The sequence below is a fragment of the Nicotiana sylvestris genome, chromosome 4 (assembly GCF_000393655.2).
Source record: "Nicotiana sylvestris chromosome 4, ASM39365v2, whole genome shotgun sequence".
Taxonomy (NCBI): domain Eukaryota; kingdom Viridiplantae; phylum Streptophyta; class Magnoliopsida; order Solanales; family Solanaceae; genus Nicotiana; species Nicotiana sylvestris.
The window spans coordinates 129,548,816-129,570,161 of NC_091060.1; the positions used below are offsets into that span (position 1 = coordinate 129,548,816).

At 40.3% G+C, this 21,346-nt stretch overlaps 1 protein-coding gene across 1 annotated transcript; it reads left to right on the plus strand.

Moving 5' to 3' along the window:
• Positions 1 to 1,276: 1,276 nt before the first annotated feature.
• LOC138890166 (uncharacterized) lies at positions 1,277 to 1,726 on the plus strand. The gene has a single exon (XM_070173530.1). It carries the CDS (start codon positions 1,277 to 1,279, stop codon positions 1,724 to 1,726), a length of 450 nt encoding a protein of 149 aa, XP_070029631.1.
• Positions 1,727 to 21,346: the final 19,620 nt, after the last annotated feature.

Sequence of the window (21,346 nt, forward strand, 5' to 3'; positions counted from 1 at the left end):
TTCCTCAAGGTGATCCAAATGTGATTCACTTGCATAAAGAATTACATGATCATGGGCAAGCAATTGCCGAGTTGACCACAACAATGAATCAACTAGGCAAAGATCAACTTCAAAAAGGTCAAGGTCCCAAACAAGTAAATGCATTGGAGGGAGTTAATATGATAGTAAACAAGAGAAGGCAAAAAAGTACTCAAGTGTAAAATCAGGTTGAAAATTATGAGCAAGATGATAGCGGATTTGATCAAGACGGACAATACAATGAGCAAGAGGAGGAAGTGCAATATATGAACAACTTCCAAGGGCAAAGAAACAACAATCAAGGCCCAAGTCAACAACAATGGAGACCGCAAGGAAATCAAGGAAATTGGAATTGAAGCAATCAAGGTGGTTGGAACAATCAAAACAACCAAGGGAATTGGAACAATCAAGGCAATCAAGAAAATTGGAATGTTCAAAATAACCAAGGCAATTGGAGTGGCAATAATCAAGGCTATTAGGGAGGTAATAACCAAGGAGGGTGGAACAACAACAACAATCGGGGGTCGGGTTTTCAAAGGCCCCCGATATTTCAACAACCGAGCAACCCGCCTCCTTATCCTTCTTTAGGTCCGAGCTCTTCCAACAATGAGATGGGACAAATCGAGAACATGTTTAAACAAATGATTGAGAATAATGCCGACTCTGATGCTCAACTAGCCTCTCACAACACTTCTATCCGCAATTCGTAAGTTCAATTGGGCCAAATTTCGCAAGCTCTGAACACTCGTCCTAAGAGGGCACTACCAAGTGATACGATGGTGAACACAAAGGGTGGGAACAACACAAGACATATCATGGCTGTTACTACAAGGAGTGGAAAATGTGGGGTTGCAACCACCTCAAGCCAAAAGAAAATTGTGGATGGGGAACAATTGGTACAAGAAGATAAGATACCAAGCAATAAAGTGCAAGCAAATAATGAGGTGAGAATTGATATTGAAGACAATGTGGAGGAGATTCAAGAAGAAGTGAACCCGTATAGGGAGCACATTGTTGACATACTAGAACAGGTAGTGCCAAAGGCTAAGGCATCAATGCCAAGGCCTCCTCCTTCATACTCTCAAAGTCTTGCCAAGCAAAATAGCGAGAACCAATTGAAAAAGTTTATTGACATGGTGAAGAGTTTGTCTATTAATGTACCATTTGTTGAGGCCTTGGAGCAAATGCCGGGTTATGCAAAGTTCATGAAGGACTTGGTGACCAAGTAGAGAGGTCGATGAATTGTGAGACTATAAAGATGACACATCAAGTGAGTGCAATTGTGCACTCAATGGCTCCTAAATTGGAAGATCTGGGCGCTTTCACAATCCCTTGTACCATTGGAAGCGCCGACTTTGCCAAACATTTATGCGATCTTGGGGCAAGTATCAACTTGATGCCCTATTCGGTGTTCAAAACTTTGGGAATTAGGCAACCAAGACCCACATACATGAGATTACAAATGGCGGATCGTACTATGAAGAGACCATTGGGTATTATTGATGATGTGTTGGTTCGTGTTGACAAGTTCATCCTCACGGCGGACTTTGTGATTCTTAATTGTGAAGTGGACTATGAGGTGCCTATTATTTTGGTTAGACCTTTCCTTGATACGGGGATGGCTCTTGTTGATATGGAAGCCGGTGAGCTCACCTTTTGGTTGGGTGATGAAAATGTGGTCTTCCATGTGTGCAAATCTATGAGGTAACCAAATAGCAATGAAGTTTGTTCGTTCGTGGACTTGGTGACCGATATGATTATTGATGATGTTAATGCCACAATTAATATTGAGGATACTTTGGAGACCATTTTGCTCAACCTTTATGATGATGAGGAGAAGGATGACTATGTGGAATGTGTGAATGCTTTGCAAGGAATGGGGTCGTACACTTATGAACCCGCAATTTATCCTTGGATCTTGAATACCGGAAAACTCCTCCAACAAAGTCCTCAATCGAGGAGCCTCCCACCTTGGAGTTAAAGCCATTACCTCCACATCTCACGTATGAATTCCTTGGCCCTTGTTATACTTTACCAGTTATTCTTTCCTCTTGTTTGACTAAGGTGCAGGTATACTCCACATTGGCGGTGCTACAAAAGAGGAAGAAATCTATAGGATGGACATTGGCAGATATTTGGGGCATAAGCCCCGCCTTTTGCATACACAAGATTATTTTGGAGGAGGGTTCCAAACCCTCTGTTGAACATTAAAGGAGGCTAAATGAAGCAATGCAGGAGGTGGTCAAAAAGGAGATCATAAAGTGGTTGGATGTCGGGGTTGTTTACCCCATTTTCGATAGTTCATGGACTTCTTCGGTGCAGTGTGTCCTAAAGAAAGAAGGCATGATTGTGGTTACTAATGACAGGAACGAGTTGATTCCTACAAGAACGACGACCGAGTGGAGAGTGTGTATGAACTATCGCAAACTCAACAAAGCCACAAGGAAAGATCATTTCCTACTTCCCTTCCTTGATCAAATGCTTGATAGGTTGGCCGACCATGCTTTCTATTGTTTCCTCGATGGGTATTCCGGCTACAATCAAATTCTTATTGTTCTGGATGATCAAGAAAAAACTACTTTCACATGTCCCTATGGCACTTTCGCACTCTAGCGGATGCCAATGCAATGCACTGACGACTTTTCGACGGTGTATGATGACTATCTTCACCGACATGGTGGAGGATTTTCTTGAGGTATTTATGGATGATTTTTTCGTGGTCGAGATTTCTTTTGATGATTGCTTGAAAATTTTGAATAAGGTCTTGGCAAGATGTGAAGAAACGAACTTGGTATTGAATTGGGAGAAATGTCAGTTCATGGTCGAGGAAGGCATTGTCCTTGGCCATAAAATTTCAAAGAATGGTATTAAGGTCGACAAGGCCAAAATAGAGGTGATTTCTAAACTCCCACCCCCTACATCCGTGAAGGGAGTAAGGAGATTCTTGGGTCATGCGGGGTTCTATCGCCAATTCATCAAGTATTTTTCCAAAGTGGTGAACCCCTTGTGTAAGCTTTTGGAGAAGGCTATTTCAACGAAGATTGCATGAAGTCATTCGAGTTGCTTAAGTTCTAGTTGACTACTACTCCTATTATTACCGCACCAGATTGGAGCTTGCCTTTTGAGCTCTTGTGTGACGCAAGTGATGTGGCAGTTGGATTAGTTTTGGGGCAACGAATCAACAAAATCTTTCATCCGGTCTACTATGCTAGTAAGACCATAAATGATGCCTAAGTCAATTACACGGTGACCGAGAAAGAGCTCCTTGATATTGTCTTTGCTATGGAGAAGTCCCGCCCGTACTTGATGGGTACAAAGGTGATTGTCCACACTGATCATGCGGCGCTTCAGTACTTAATGAGCAAGAAGGATTCAAAGGCGAGGTTAATGCGGTGGGTGATTCTATTGCAAGATTTCGATTTAGAGATCCAAGACCGCAAAGGTAGTGAATATCAAGTGGCGGACCACTTGTCTCGGTTGGAGGAGGAAGGGACGCTACATGACAGCCTTGAGATCAATGATTCCTTTCCCGATAAGCAGATTTTAGCCATTTCAATGACAAACATGTCATGGTTCACCGACTTAGAAAATTATCATGTAAGTGGCATTGTACCGAATGAGTTCTCTTCAAACCAAAGGAAGAAGCTCAAACGGGATTGCCTTGACTATTATTAGGATGAGCCATACCTCTTCCGGATTTGTACTGATGGTGTGATTCGACGATGTGTACCGGAGGAGGAACAAGTGGGAATTCTTGAGGCTTGCCACTCTTCACCATATGGTGGTCACCATGGTGGAGAAAGAACAACGGCAAAAGTGTTGAGTTGTGGATTCTATTGGCCTACTCTCTACAAGGATACTAGTGAGCTTTTCAAGCGTTGTGATGAATGCCAAAGGTCCGGTGGAATATCAAAGAAAAATGAAATGTCTCTCACCACAAATTTGGAGATAGATATTTTCGATGTGTGGGGTATTGATTTTATGGGTCTGTTTGTTAACTCTTGTGGGAACACTGACATTTTAGTCGCAGTTGATTATGTGTCTAAGTGGTCGAGGTTGTTTCTTTGCCCAACAATGAAGCGAGGAGTATGGCGACATTCTTGAAGAAGAACATCTTTACAAGATTCGGTACTCCAAAGGCTATCATAAGTGATAAGGGTTCTCATTTTCTCAACAAGGATTTTGATACCTTACTCACAAAGTATGATGTCACTCACAAAGTATCAACCCCCTATCATCCTCAAGCAAGCGGACAAGTTGAAGTCTCCAACTGGGAGATCAAAAGTATTTTGTCAAAGACAGTGAATGCCAACCGGACAGATTGGTCGAGAAAACTTGATGATTCTCTATGGGCTTATAGGACGGCCTATAAAATACTGATCGGGATGTCTCCATACCGGTTGGTGTCTGGGAAGGCGTGTTATCTTCCAGTGAAACTTGAGCATAAGGCCATGTGGGCTTTGAAAAAGTTAAAACTTGAGTGGGATGTCGCCACAAACTTAAGGGTGGTACAATTGAATGAGCTAGATGAATTCTGGTACCATGCCTACACAAGCTCGTCCCTATACAAGGTTAAGATGAAGTACCTCCATGACAAGAACATCCGAAATAAGGAGTTCAAAGAAGGTGATCTCGTGTTATTGTTCAATTCCCGGTTACGGATGTTTCCGGGCAAGTTGAAGTCTAAATGGAGTGGCTCATTTTAAGTGGTGAATGTTACCCCCTTTGGTGATTTGGACTTGAAAAATAAAAATGATGAGGTGTTTAGAGTCAATGGGCTCTGGGTAAAATACTATCTCGGTAAAGTTGATGATGGCCACGTCGTGGCGGTTCTTAATTTCAAATGATTAATCTGCGTCATGCCGCATCAGGCACTTCTTGGGAGGCAACCCATATGTCTTTTTCTTCTTCATTAGATAGGCTTTGTTTTGTGCTAACTAGTTTTGAAGTGTATACAGGAATGTGTGTGCATTGCAGGGGCTGAGTCATAAAAATTGGCTAAGTGTTGCAAAAGTGCAGACCACACATTAATTGTGCGGACCGCACAATTCTAAAGGCAGCAGCAGAAATCATTCTACGGATGCACAATTTTGTGTGCGGTCGCACAACTGGAAGACCAAAAGTGCAAGCTCTCTGAAGTTGTCCTGTCAAAATTCATAGCCAATCTGCGGCTGCACATAAAATTGTGCAGTCCACACAAATTTTGCGGCCGTACATAAAATTGTGTGGTCCACACAAATTCTGCGGCCGCACTTACTTTTGTGTGGACCACAAAGTTTCTTCAAGGTCCATGTAAAGAGTGCAGACAACACTCAAAATTGTGCGGCCACACTCATCTTCACTCTTCAACGACTTGGTCAACCTATAAATAGGACCTTAGTGAACTATTCACAACTTTACACACTCTGAGTTCTTGAGACCTAAGCAAGCACAGTGCACGTCAAATTGTTTCACACTTCACACTCATTTCATCAGTCTAGATTCTTTCTTACATCCTTCATCACTGGTATGTTCAATTCATGCTTAGACTTTTTCAATTTTTCTTAATTTTGTTCTTTAGTATTCTCATTATTTTCAAGCCTAAAATGTCAAACGTTAGTCGTGTGTGCATAAAATCATATGAGTAATATCATATGTATTCATTGGGGCATTGGGTAGATCATTAATCATGTTTGCAAATACCATGTCTAAATTGTGTCAAAATTGCAAAACTTAAACACAGTGCAGTGTGATTTCAAATTGTGCGACCGCATACGAAATTGTGTGGTCCACAGATCGTAAAATTAGGGCAAAAGTGTTGCATGAAAAGTGCGGACCACACTTAAAATTGTGCGGTCCGCAGAAAATTATGCGGTTCGTGGAAAAATATGTGCGACCGCACTGTTGAAAGATCAGAGAACCAGTAGTCTGAACCTGGGGTTGTGCGGCCACACTCAAAATTGTGCGGTCTGCTCTTCTGGATGTGCGACCGCACTTTGAAATTGTGCAGTTTGCACTTGGCAGTCGCATTGTCTCTTTCGAATATTGTTTTACTGCATCTGTTAACACTATCTTTTACCTGTAACTGACTCATGTGCCTCGTATTACAGATAATGGTTTGATCACGAGGTCGAGGTGACACTTCTAAAGGGAGGGGTGAACCCTCCCAAGGCCCAGGCAGGGGAAACCCCCACTCTCAGTCCAAAAAGCAATAAACAAGAAGGAAACTACCAACAAAGTCCCTGAACCCTCAAAATACAGTGAGTATATCCCGTCTAGGGAAACTCTAGAGGGAAACTCTGTGCAAGCACAACCTAATGCCCAATCTCAACCCCAAGCAGTTTCCGGGCAGACTTCAATTGAGAGATGAACCCTCCTCCTCTACTAGTTCTTCTGAGGGTTCGGAAGAGGGTAGCCAAGATTCTGAGCCCTCTTCCTCACATGCCCCGGTAGCACCAATCCCCGTTGATGATGATGATGATGCTACTCCTGATGATGGTAGAGGGGGTGACACTAGAGTGGGTGGCCTAAAGAGGTCGAAGAAGAAGAAAGAAATATTGGAAGATCGATTTATGAGTTTGACAGCCTTCAATAGGTTTAGAGAATGGTGGCCCCAAAGGTCGCTCACAGTTGAGCGGCAAATTTTACTGAAGGATTTGGATAAATATAATTCAAATGTCCTTAGCCAGTTCAGGGAGTGTTAGGGGTGGATGTGGTTCACCCAGAGCGTCAAGAATGCCAAGGAGCAATTGGTACGTGAATTCTATGCCAATGTGGCACATATCAAGAAGGGTACCAAAGTTACCAAATTGCGGAATTTGAAAGTCAAATTCGATCAGTGCACTCTGAACCAGTACTTGAGATTCGAGGAGTTAAAACCAGTCCAGTACTTGGAAAAGCTCTCTATAGGTGATGCAGTTCGCCCTTGGCTAGTAGAGATATTGGCAGCTCCAGGACCACTACCACCATGGATCACAGCGGGAGTCCCCATTGCACGGGATACCCTCAATTTTGAAGCAAAAGGGTGGCAAACTTTCGTGTGCAGCAGGATAGACATGAGCAGAAATGAGAACAATCTTCCACTTCCCCGAGCAGTTTTGGTGGCATCCATCATAGTCGGGTACCCAATCAATATAGGTACCATCATGTCGTCTAATATGTCATTGGTGGTCCAAAAATGTGAAAGCTCCTATCCATATCCAAACAGCCTCACTGAATACTTTAAGGATGCCAAGGGGGAGCCAAGGAGATTTGATACACAGATGTGGGCCAAAAAGCCCTTCTCATAGTACTCTCTGCAAGGATCGGGGGAACCTAAAGTTTAAGGGTAAAACAACTGCCACCGATGGCCAGTCTGATGAGCCAACGGTGGTGACAAATTCTGATGCTAAGCCTTCGACAATTGCCATGCCTTCCACAACAGCCGGTCCTTCCACCAAGACAACTGACATACCACCACCTCCAACTTCTAGATGATCAACATCAGTACCAGTGCCTGCCTCATCCACATATCCACTCACTGGGTTGCGAGTCTCCCAGATATTGGTGAGTCTCAACAACTGGATACAAACAACTAGTTCAAAGCTGTCTATCATATCCAGTGGTATTGCAGCACAGTCTTCTACCCCAACAGCATCATAGGTACCTCCGTCAGTGGAGGAAACATTGTCAAAGATCCTGGAAAATCAGAAGACCATTATGGATACTCTGGTGGCACATGTGATAGTCATTGAGGAGTTGGGCAAAGAGGTGAAGAATATGCGGAAATCTCAGGCTTCAAAGAAGTCAGTGGATAGATTAAGAAAAGAAGTTGCCAAGATTGCATCTGCTAGAGATACCACTTGATTTGCTGATGGAGTCACCACCAACAGCACCATCAGTACCTGAGGCATCAGAGGCAGCAGCTGGCCAGTCTGAAGTGCCAGACCTTGCTCCCCACACTGTTGAAAGATGCTTCAGATGTTCTCCAACCCCGTTATTCCCCGGTCGGAGGATAATGAGATCCAGTTAGCGGAGCCCCAGGATGCTGATGATCCCATGCACACTAAGACCACATAGGGAGTTTTCTTAACTCTCTACCCTTCCTTATTCTAATTTTTGTTAAACATTGAGGACAATGCTTATTTTTATTCAGGGGGTGGTCTATTTTGGTTAGTTTATTGTGACATTGACATTGGCCTGTAATAATTTTAATACCCTTTTTCTTTTATCTTTATTCTCTCTTTCATTATGTATATATTCCTTCCCTTCCCTTGATGTATATATTCGTTTTCCCTTAGTTTGTATATTCATTTGTCTTACTTTCTGTAGTTTATTTATAGCTTTTTTAGTTTGTTTTTCTTAGTAGTATAACTTCTTATTTACTTTAACAGCTTCTTTTTGATTTGGTAGCTTCTTGTTATGTTTAAGTGGGCAATAAGCCTTTGGTTTTCTTAATGTCCTGGTTCTTTCCAAAGGTGGGTTTTGTGTGAACCGGGCGGCTCTTCCCAACGATGGATGGCGTGACAACCTTCTTAAGGGATTGAGTCCGTTTTTTATGTTTAGGTAAAAATAGTAGTAATGAATAAAAGGGTCTCGAGCATGCTTCACTTGGTACCAACATATTTGCCTAAGGCATTATGGTTAAAAACAAGTTCTTGGCAAGAAATACCTCTATTTAGTGACCTTTAGACTCTTGTGTTGACTTGAGCAGTCATTGAGCGGTTTAGTTGAACCATTAGTGATTTTCAATCTTGAATATGGTTTTTGTGGGACCTTGACTTTATCCTCTTTGTTGATACCCAATTTTTCCCTATATATTTTTAAATAGGCATAAATACCTTCAAAATAGCATATATATATGCATATATAAGCATGCCCAGGGTTTTTATAATTTTTCCATAATTTTAAGGATTTAAATTAATTTATTTTCTCCCTTTTTATCCATAAAATCCCCAATAATTATTTCCTAAAATATTGTTAGGATGATTTATTCATTTAATCTCTATACTTATGCCCAAATATGGTTAATATAATTTGTATGCATTTTTATAATTGCGTTTGATATTTTTAAGCTAAATTGCATATAATTGTAATGTTAGCCCATTTAGTATATAATTACATTTTATATGCGTGAAATTAGTCCCTATATTTTTAAAATGATAATTACATATTTTAAATCATTTTCAGAAAACTACTTATTATTTATTATAAATTAAAATATGGAAAATTGGCTATTTAAATTATAGCCAGATTTGACTTTCAATTATAGCCCAAATCGAACCCACTCCCCAACCCAATTTCCTATTAAATAACCCGACCCAGGCCCCAAACATTTCCTACCCGACCTAAAACCCATCAGATCCTGGCCATTGATTTAAAAGATCAACGGCCCACATTTGTTCTTTCCTTTTTAATTCCAAACAACCCCCTAGCCCTAATCATTTCCAAACCCCCGCCACCTTCAGATGCTCTCATCTCTTCTCTGCTCTCAATCTAACCCTAATCTCTCTTCAACCTCTCCGGTCATCTCCGCTGACCACCTTTTAACCCCAAGCCTCCAATGGTTCCTCCATCGCCTTGCTCATCATCTCTGAGGCCTTCAAGTCCTTGGGCCATGCCGACTTGCATCTAGGGTTGCTGTTTTGGTTGTTCATGGCTTCTCCGGTGTGATTTTGGGCAAAATCACACCATATTTGTTACGATCTATGAAGTTCTAAGCATGTTCTTCTATCTCTACTTGGGTTTCCTTTGAAACCCTAATTTCGTTTGTATCTCTTAGATCTGGTCCATTTTTAAACGATTCAAGCCTGTTTTTTTATGTTCTACGTTTTTCTCAAACCTCTTCTGAAAAATCATCAACTTTAAGCTGTTTAACTTTCTTTTAAAAATTAGGGTTTTTCGGAACTTCTTCTACACTTTGTTTAAACTGATTCTTTATGTTTGAAACTTCTATCCTTGCATATCTTGACTGATTCTATGTTCTTACTGCTTTTTCAACTCACCTATGTTAAAAGCCCTAATTTTTTTTAGATCTTCTTTGTTTTGGTTCTGTGTGTTAGTATGACGACTCGATTCTTGTTAAGTTTTTGTGGTTACCATGCTTCGAGTAGGTTTTTCTGAGTCCTTAGCCTACGTATATCACTTCTATGTGATTGTATTCATCTTGATTGTTCAAGACTTGCCTCTTTCTGTCGATATTGTTGTCCTTGCCTGTTTGCTACGTCTGTTTACTCCTCTTTATTTATATGTTGAAATATAGGATCATAACTCCCTCTTGATTGATTCTGATTTCCTTATTTGATGGTTTGATTGAAAGATTTTCTTTTAATACCCTAAAATTCTACCTCGTCTGTTTAAACTGACTGATCCCCTACCTTATTTGTTGTGGTACTTTATTCTTACTGAATCCTTTCCTTAATTGGAGTTTTCTGAACTTAGTCCTAATTGACTACCCTATGCTTACTGAACTTTGATTCTTTCCTTATTAGTCATGTACTGATTTTTTTTCTTGCCTTATATGCTACTGGTTCTTACCATTTGAATTAGTTTCCTTAACTTAAGAGAGTACTTGTCTTGATTTTCTGACTGACTTATTCTTAGTTCCTTAATTACCATGCTACTATAATTCTTATCTTATTTACTACCTGTTTTTAAACTATAAATACTCTAGTCTTTCGTTAGCACAACACACGAACACTTGGGTTCAAAACTATCTCTCATACTAAAAATCTCTACTCTCTCTCTTGTGCTATTTGCTACTGTTCTAAGTTAGCCAGCTGCAAGCCAAGGCTAACTATTTGTGCTCTCTTGTTCTTTCATTCTGCCTACTCTCCTCTTCACTGGTATGTCCTAGTTTCAATTTAAAAACAACAACATGATTCTCTTATTGTTTCAGTTCCTCTTGTTTCTAGTTTGCTTCTATTTATGGTTTTCTTGTGAAATTTGTAGTTAAGAGTTACATTATCAGCATGTTATTATGTCTTCCCTTTTCCTTTAGATCAGTATATTCCCCTTTATGTGTGTTTCTGAGCATGTCTTATCTCTTACTTGTTGTGTACTTACCATCATATATCCCATGAATCCCCAAACCCTATCACCCCTCTATGTGGTTGTGTTCTTCATGTCTGGTTTTGTGACTATGCCAGTGTCAGCTATTTCTGAGCATGTCCAAACCAGTCCTAGACCTTTGCTGGGTTATGTGTTTGCAGTCAAATGTTCTATGTATCCCAAACCCCTTGACCCCTGAGTGTGACTACTGAATTTACTTGGTTCTGTGAACTAGCTATGTATAAACCCGTCCTAAGGTGTTTTTCTATTCAACTCTTCAAACAAGTCTCTGTTGTTTTACTACATTATTTTCAAAAGGAAAAAGACTTTTGTTAAATATAGTTTCTTACTAAAACCTTTTCAACTTGTGTCCATAACTTCTCACTCCACTCTTAGTCAATAAATTCTGCCCCCTTTAGTATGTGTACTACCTTGGTATCCTTTTAAGAGCCCTCTGAACTCTGACATACTGAGGCTGGCCTTTTCACACTGCACTTGTTCAATTCTTGGTTACTAAGTCTAGGTGTAAGCACTGTCCGGGATCCTTGAGACCCTTAGGGAACTTTGATGCACCTAGACTCTGATTTGTCTATGGAACTGAGGCATATGAGGCCATTGGAGGCTTTGGGAAACCTGGGCCTAATTGAAGGCTCCCTATAGAATAGCTTCTTGATTTTCTATTTATACTTATGTAATTCATTCATTGGCCTGTAATAATTTGGTAAACAGATATTGGGGGTATTTAGTAAACAAGGGGTGGGTAGATGCACAATTTATGGGGTAATACAGGTAGAAATCATACTCTTAGGACCTTACTTTTAAAGTCTGCCTGCTCTACTAAATACAAAGCACACTCATAGGACTTTACTCTTTCGAATCTGATTGCTTTGCCAAATAGAAATCATGTCTGTAAGGTTTTACATTCTGTCATTTTTAGAAACAATGCATATAGGTTCCAAACAATCATGTCTTAAAATCAGTTTAATAATAGATGCCATGCCTATAGGACTTGATTCAGATTTAGTTATAACGAGTATTTCTGTATGTTGCCATACCTGCAAATCGATTAAAATCAGTAATACGCCTAGATATCATGCCTATAGGGAGCTCTACTCGCAATTCTGTCTATTAATCTAATTTAGCCTAAATGAATCAACTTGATTACGCCTAGTTCATTTTTGAATTGGTTTTTACTTAGTATCAAGTATTTCCTGAAACAAGTTCCTTCAAAATGTCTCCATCTCATTAGATATCATGCCTATAGGTTTCTATTTCAAAACCTGCTTTGTTTCTGTATTAATATAGACATCAGTCTTCTACGTATATGTAAGTTTTTAGGGCGTTTTCAAAACTGCATTCTCTGAAACGGTCTCTATTGCTTAACGTTACCCTAACATGCTTTTAAAAAAGAGTCCCTAGACAACTACTGGGGTGTAACTTCTGAGTCTAAAAGGGATTGTCTGTTTCTGCATATTCACTTAGATATCCTGCTTTAGGACATTGTCTAATAAAAGACCTTAACTGTATTTGAGTCGTGCTACTTATGTGTTTGTTTGAGGAGGAAACTCTGAGCCTCTTAATTGCTCCCATTATGTGTGAAAGTCCTAAATGCTTTTGACTGTCGCCTTAGAATTTTTGCCTTTTAAAACCTTAGGGGTACGTCTAGAACCACCTATAGGTAGAGGTTCTAACTCCCTCAATGACCATTAAGAAGGGATGGGTAGCAGCACGCAATAGGAATTATTGACCAAACACTCGCTTTGCATGACCAATAAGGGGATGGGAAGGGTAGACATGGGATATGATGACTACGCATTAATGTCACGTGTATCCCCTCATTGAGGAGTGTTTACTGGACATTGCGTGGGGTGATCCTATAGGATATCCAACCTAGGACCCATCTTTACCCAAATACTTTCTTTATTTAAACCTTTGTTTTGCAACTTGTTCAAACCTTTATCTCACTTCTTGAGTTATCCAATGTGCTTCACTTACAACTTATTTGATTCAACTGTTTATATGGACTAATTTGTGAATATAAGTTCGGCCGGGACCTACAGTTATGGACCAAGAGAGTTGCCTAACACCTTCCCCTCGAGGTTACTTTGAGCCCTTACCCTAATCTCTAGTAATGCAAACCAACCCAAGAGTTAATCGCTCTAGGTGCCCTAACGCACCATAATTCGTTAGGTGACGACTCTTCAAATACCCAATTCCCAAAAAAAGAAATGAGTCATTACACCCCATGAATGTCGAAACCCGGACCTCTTCCCCGTTAAAAGGGGAGGGAAAAAGGGGCGCGACACTCTTTAACAATCCAATTGTGTGAGAAGTGAGATTTTTGTTGCAAGTCCAGGTACCTGTGCTAATAGTCCAGAACTTGCCCCGAATATTTTCCTAGGCGAAATTCTAAGTTTTGCTTGGCTTGAGAAATGATTATAGGCTCTCATTGATTCAATTTGAAATTTTTCATAGCCTACCAATGTGATATTCCTAGTCAACTCATTTGAGCCTAAGCCCTTTTTCATTTAATAACTACGTTACAAGCCTTTATCCATTTTGTAATGACCTTCTTTTGGCACCCAATCTTTCCTTAGCATTTTTTAGAAACAATTGGCTAAAACATAAGTTTGGGGGAGAGACGAGGAGCTTGAAAGTGATATAAAGGTACAAAGAAGAGGAAAGAAATGAAGAAATGAGAAGGCAAAGAAAAGAAAGAAAGAACAAAAACAAAAATGCCAAAAAGAAAGTGAACAAAGTAAAGAGTTGAAAGGATTAAAAGAAAAAAAACAAGGATGAAAGGCATGGAGTAAACAAAGAAGGAGAAAATGAATATCATGGCCAAGAAAGAGTGACGTTACGTCTCTCTAGTTCCCTCGAGGAAAAAGAAAATGACTCAAAGAGTCGACAAAGTATGAGCCAAAAAGAGAAAATGGAGTGCTTAAGAAAAGATGAACACATTCTATTCCAACAAATCTTACCTTAGTCTAAAAGCCTTCGTTACATCCCAAAAAAACCGTACATAATTTCAAGTCGAGTGAGCTTACATTAGTGGTACATGAGGGGCAAGCATATGGAACTTAGATCCGTACTTGTGATATTTTTTTGAGAGAGATGAGCAAACTTTTCACAATTCTTGAATTGAGTGTTACATTTTAAAGTGAGATATTCTAGCAGTGAGTAAAAGATGAGGAGTTTGTGATCGACAATGGCCTACATGAAAGAGCGAGCTTCCTTGATGAATAACGCCAACTCTTGATGCTCTAGTGTCACATTTGAACTATTGTACTTGAAAAGTCAAATCATTGCCTTGTTGATAATTCGTAAGTGTTGTGGGTAATTGTTGGTCCCAATTAATGTGTGTTTGTACACCTTAGGCTAGCTGAAATAGATATTTTCTTGTGGAGGTGAGAACTACCTTATTTGTTTGAGGGCAAATAAAAACTTAAGTTTGGGGGAGTTGATAAGTAGGGATTTTGACTACTTATTTGCACTCTTTTACTTGAGTTTTAACTCAAAAATGCTTAAAGGTATTCCCGAGAACTGATAAAATGTGCTTAATTGCAGGATTACTGGAAAATGAGCCAAAGAGATGAAAATCAACTCAAGAAGGAGTAATTTTGGACAAGGACTAAAACAAAGCAAAAAAGAGTAAAGTGTGGACCGCATAATATTGTGTGCGGCCGCAGACTATGAAGACTCCTCTATCAGATTTTCTATGCAAAGTGCGGACCGCACAATTATAGTGCGGACCGCACAATTATAGTGCGGCTGCAGAAGATGAGGTTCCGAGAGATCTGATTTTGGTCCACGAAGAAGTGCGGACCGTACCATTATTGTGCGGCCACAGAATCAAAAGTGCAACCGCACTCATAAATGTGCGGTCCGTAGAAGCTTTCCATGTCAAAGATCTAACTCAAGAGTGCGTCCGCACTCATAATTGTGCGGTCCGCAAAATCTGAAGAAGTGAGGTCGCAACCCAGAATTGTGTGGCCGCAAAAGTCCATCCTGGCAAACCAATACCAAAGTGCGGATCGCACAGAATTGTGCGGCCGCAGAACCTCTGCAGGGGTAATTTTGTCTGATAATTTTAGTTGGGTATAAATAGTTCTTTTTGTCAAATTTAGGTTAAGTTTTGAACATCAGAACATAGATAGCCATTTTTCCTTTACTGCTTTGGGTGACTTTGTAATAGTTTATCATTTTAACATTGGATTTTCTTCCCTTTATCATTTATTATGAGTGTAATCTTATTTTCTTCAAGTTCCTCTATGAGTAGCTAATTTTTTAGCTAGGGTTGTGACTTAACCCTAGTGTGGGTACCTAATGGGTATTTAATTTAGGGCTTGTTTGTAATTGGGTTAGTGATATTTAGCCTGGTTCTTGTTTGAATTTAAGAATTAATGGTTGCAAACATTGATTCATGCCTAATTGACTTAGTCTCTACTTGAGAAAAAGAGACTAAGTCTAGGAAGACTTGGCTAACAAGGAATTGGGGTGAACTCAAGAAATTGATAGCCCCAATTAAAGGGTTGAATCTAGAGATAGTAAGACCCGACTTGAGCATATATCACTTGTTTTGTGAATTAACCATTTGGACTTGAGAAAGCCAAATTGGGAAAAACTACTCTAACTACCCAGAGGTATCGAGTAGGTAATTGTGTGTGATTGCTATATTATACCCCAACCAATCAAACTTGCCCTAAATCCTACAACCCGTTATGTAACTACCTTGGTGGAAGTTGCGACCCTAGATCTTTTATCAACTTGAAAAATAACAACACCGAAAATATCGTTCTTTAGCTTTTCATTACAACTATTAGCATAAAAATTAGAAGTAGAAAGAATCAACTAAACATGTGGAAGTGCATTTTGGGCACATCATACACTTAGTCCAGATATATACCTTATCCAATATAAGTTCTTTGTGGAATCGACCCTGATTCATGTTGGGTAATTATAATTGCATCGACCGCTTCACAATCCCATTTAGTGGTGTGAATTTGGACGACATCAACACCGTCTTGCAAGTATTTAACAATACGGTTGCACCAGTCCCAAGTTAGGTTTGTAGTCCTTACCTCGATTTGATCAATTGATGAGTGGAGGAAGGTGACCATGTTTCCTTCTCCGGTTCTGCTTTTAGTGGTCGCTGCTAGTTTGGCGAAGTTGTATGCTTTGATATTTTGCACTTGAGGGATCTGGTCAAGTTGGCATTCATCGAATTCGGGCAGCAGCTTGCAGATCTCAGCCTGATACTTTTGTAACCTTTGATCTTTGATCTGGAAAGTCCCTATGACTTGGTTGATGACGAGTTGAGAGTCGCAATGTAGGACGAATCGCCTCGCTCTGTACTTGAGTGCCAGCCTTAATCCTGCAATCACGACCTTATACTCGGCATCATTGTTAATCATGTCAGGGCATCTTATGGACTAGCAAATTACTTCGCCAGTCGGGACCTCGAGTACGAGTCCCAGTCTGTACCCTGATGCATTAGAGGTGCCATCTCCAAAATCCATAGATCTTGTATTTGAGGAAAGGTGTTGGCAGCTTCTCTTTCGACTTCAAGCATTATTTTTGCGCTGAAGTTGGCAGCGAAGTCTGCAAGTACTTGAGACTTTATCGCCATTCACGGTTGATATGTGATATCATATTCGTTTAATTCTATGGCCCATTTGGCCAATCTACCCGATAGTTCGGGCTTATCCAAAATACTTCTCAAGGGAAAACTCATGACAACCGAGATGGGGTGGCACTAGAAGTAGGGTCTAAGCTTTTGTGAAGCTATGACCAAGGCTAGGGCCAATTTTTTGAGGTGGGGGTACCTTATCTCGACTTCGACTAAGGTTTTGCTAATGTAATAGACGGGAGATTGCGCACCTTTGTTTTCTCGGACCAGGACTGCATTCACTGCCACTTCGGATACGGCTAGGTTGACGAGGAGGCGTTCTCCGCGCTCTACTTTGGACAGTAGTGGCAGTGATAATAGGTAAGACTTTAACTCCTTCAGGGTGTCGACACACTCGGAGGTCCATTGGAGGCCATTATCTTTCTTGAGTACGCCAAAAAACTTGTGGCATCTGTCGGTTGACCGTGAGATGAATCTTGACTAGGCGGCTATATGGCCGGTCAGTCTCTGAACTTGTTTTTTATTGGTTATGCTCTCCGGTATACCCTCTATAGCTTTGATTTGGTCGGGGTTGACCTTGATGCCTCATTGTGACACTAGGAAGCCCAGGAATTTCCCTGAGGTCATGCCAAATGCGCACTTTTCAGGATTCAGTTTCATTCCGTATCGTCTGAGTATATCGAAGGCTTCTTTCAAGTGATCGATGGGATCCTCTTTCCTTGTGGACTTGACCAATATATCGTCTATATACACCTTCATGGTTTTGCCGAGTTGGTCTTTGAACATATTTGTCACCAACCTTTGATACATCGCCCCCACATTTTTTAGTCCGAATGGCATCACCCTGTAGCAATACGTTCCTTGGTGGGTGATGAAAGTGGTCTTCTCCTGGTCTTATTCCTCCATGAGGATCTGTTTATAACCTGAGTATGCGTCTAGTAAGCTTAACAACTCATGCACGGCTGTTGCGTCAATGAGCTGGTCGACTTGGGGGAGCGGGAATGAGTCTTTTAGGCATGCTTTATTCAAATCTGTGAAGTCTGCGCACATCCGCCATTTTTCGTTCTTCTTTTTCACCATGACCACACTGGCGACCCATTGGGGATATTTTGATTCTCTGATGAAGCCATTTTCCAGAAATTTTTCAACCTCTTCGCAGATTGCATCATTTATTGCAGAATTGAACTTCCACCTAACTTGCCTCCCGGGGGTAAAATGGATTGACGTTCAACTTGTGCATCGCTATCTCCTTTGGGATACTTGGCATGTCTGCATGGGAAAAGGGAAACAAGTTTGCATTATTCGTTAAGAAATGACAGAATTTACCTGGTTCCTGAAGCTTGTGGCCGATGTAAGCTTTCTTGTTGTGGCCGTTATCATCATGTTGGACGGGATCGGGGTCTTTTACTGTCGATCCCGTAGCCTCTATGATTTCGGGTTCTTTGATGACGTCCTTCCTTTCATCACCGCTCGATCTCGACCCTGTTAATTGCTATGCCTTTTTGGCTTTGCCCTTCATTTGTTGGGTGTATGTATAATCCTGGGCAATGCGATAACATTCTTGGGAAGTGCATTGTTCTCCTCGGATGCTGAATACTCCCCATGGGGTGGGAAAATTGATAACTTGGTACAAGCTAGAGGAGATGGACTTCATGGAGTGTATCCGAGGCTGACCTATTATGGCATCGTATGCTGTGTCCTGGTCCATGATGTGGAATATGGTTTCCAGAGAGACGCCATCGGCCAGGATGGGGAGTGTGATTTCTCTAGATGTTCGTTCAACTGCATTGTTAAAATCGGTTAGTGTGATGTAGTGTGGTACTATCTTATCCTCGAGTTTCATCTGTTCAAGTACTCGAGGATAGATAATGCACGCACTGCTCCCGTTGTCCACCATAATGCATCTCACATCTGTATCTAATATGCGTAAAGTGATAACAAGAGCGTCATAGTGAGGAAAAACCAAACTGTGGGTATCTGACTTATCAAAGATGATACTTTCTTCGAGTTCATCATACCATTCATGAGTGATCGACCGTTTGAGTTTGTGGGTGGTGGTAAACTTTACTCTGTTGATCGATGCGTCATCGCCTCCTCTGATGATCATTTGAATGGTTCGAGTTAGAAAAGGTGGTTTTGGTGGGCTCTGGTGCTGTTCACGTCCTCGAGCAAAGTTGACCCTTCCTTGGTCGCTCAACAGCTCTTTCAAGTGCCCTTGGTGAAGCATGTTCACGACCTCTTGACTTAGAGCAATGCAGTCCTTGGTTTTGTGACCTTGTTCCTGGTGGAATTCGCAGAAGGCGTTTGACTTCCGGTGTTCAGGTCAGACCTCATCTTCTGTGGCCACTTCACTTTTGGGTCGAGCTTCTCCAATGCATAGACTATATCTGAGGGTGAAACACAAAAATTGTAAATAGATAGTAAGCGAGGCATACCTCTCTCGCTTCAGTGAGTCCCTGTTCTTGGCCTAGATGGGCCTTCGTCGTAGCGGGAAGGCGGCATGATGGCGCCTTTGACATACAGTTCATTCCTTTCTCGGTTGGGTCGTGGACCTGCTATATCCTTTCTATTTTCGTTTCTCCGGTCTTTTTTGGACTCGGCTTGTACTGAGGTCAACCGTTGGGTTGGTCCATTTAGGTCGTCTTCTTCGGCTCGGACCTCGACACAATAGACATTGTGTATTTCGTCCCAAGTGGTCGGGGGATATTTCATGAGCCAACTCAGCAGCGTTTTGGTCGCCCTTGAACCACTTCTGTTCAACCCGTTCTGGAAAGCTACCACAACCATTCCTTCTGATACATTCGGTAAGGTCATCCTTACACGGTTGAATCGAGCGAGGAAGTCCCTCAGTCCTTCTCTAATTGTTTGATGGCAAATATATCATTTACTCTTGCCTATGCCTTCTTAGCTCCGGCATGGGCCGTTATGAATTTGTTGGGCATCTCTTGAAATGCTTTAATGGAGTGCGCAGGCAGTTGTGAATACCAGGTTAATGCGCCCCCAGTAAGGGATTTTCCAAACTTTTTCAATAAGACGGAGGATACTTGCTCTTTGGCGAGGTCGTTGCCTTTTATTGCGATGACATAGTGAGTCACATGATCCTTAGGGTCTGTCGAACCATTGTATATTTTTAGTTATGAAAGCATTTTGAAGGTTTTAGGTATGGCATGTGGTACAGCCTCATCACTATACGGCTGCTCGACAAACCGGCCTTTATCCTTTCTTCTCTGTTACCTGCCATGTTAGATCTGTGTGCATAAGAAAATATCGGGTTTTGTGTTTTTATTTGGTTAGTTATAGATCTAGAAGAAACTAAAATTTTAACTAGGAAGTCCCCACAGACGGCGGTAAATTGTTTGGCCAAAAAATATGAACCTTTGGTCAAACTAATTGATTTGATATATAAGAGGTTAATCCTAGTTAAAGACAATAACTTCAGATCTAAAATCAGCCTACATAGATGATGTAGGACAGTGTCGGGATACGTTTAATATAACATGTATTTAATGTTTCGAGGCCAATAATGGAATAAGAATAACAAGCCTTAAATAACAATAAATGGCACTAAATTTAAATAAGGAGAATGCTTCACCCATTATTGAATGAGGCGGATGATTCTTCTTTTTGACAATGATGAATGATAAATAACTATGAGAATATTGGAGACTTTCTCTGATCTTATGGAAAAAGTATAGAATAATCAACAAAATGAATCTCTTTGGAAAGATGATATTTGTATTTATCTAGATGCTTTTCAAGAGATTATCAGAGAATCTTACATGCCCCTCACCTTATCTCTCTCTTTCTATTTATATGTGACATACCCCTAATCAACCCTAAAAATATAAGTACGGAGAATATTCGATGAAGTATTCTCCTAAAGATCCTATTACAAAACTAGTTGTTACTGTTGCTCTTGATATTCGACCTCGACTGTGATCGACTACTCGGCGGTGAGTTCTATTAGTCTTTAGTCGACCTCGGCCAAATTACTTCTAATAATACCTCTCCGTGCCGAGTATCCTTAGTCAGATTTTGACCCATAATAAGTACTAAAAGTATGGAATATGGTGCCGGTAAAAGTAAGATACCCATTTCGAGGATTTTTCTTTAGCGCTGATCTTTCTATAGCTCTTCTCAATTTTGAGGATTGATTTGCAGTAAATGTGATTGTTCAATATGTTACTGTGCTAGCAATAATTTTTTTTTTTTTAAAAAGTGTTCTAAAAAAAGTTTTTGGATTACTTTTTTCCTTTTTAAAAAAAAGATGATCACTATATATTTTTAAATTGTTGGACTTGGCATGTTTATTCTAATATCAAACAAAATACTATTATATTTTGTTCTACATTAGATTCGTTAAATAATTGCTACATTTTTGTTTATTTACATTATTATGTAAAATTGGTTAGCTATAGTTTATTACCTATTTTATTTACTTTTCGTTATACTCTTAACAATTAAAACTTGCTAGCTATATGCATACAACCTTTTTTATTTGCTTTTTTGTTTTGTTTTATTAAACTATTTACAACTAAAATTGTTAGCTATAGTATGCTGCTTTTTATTTGCTTATTTTAATAACTTTTACAACTAAACCTGCACTTCCTGTGATATAACCCACGAGGTAACTAAATGAGAGTCCAAAACTTAAATGCCAACTTTTTTGGACTCAAAATATGTTTTTACAGT

What these genes read in the sequence shown, in the direction of transcription:
- LOC138890166 (XM_070173530.1), top strand. Translation starts at nt 1,277, where the DNA reads ATGACACATCAAGTGAGTGCAATTGTGCACTCAATGGCTCCTAAATTG.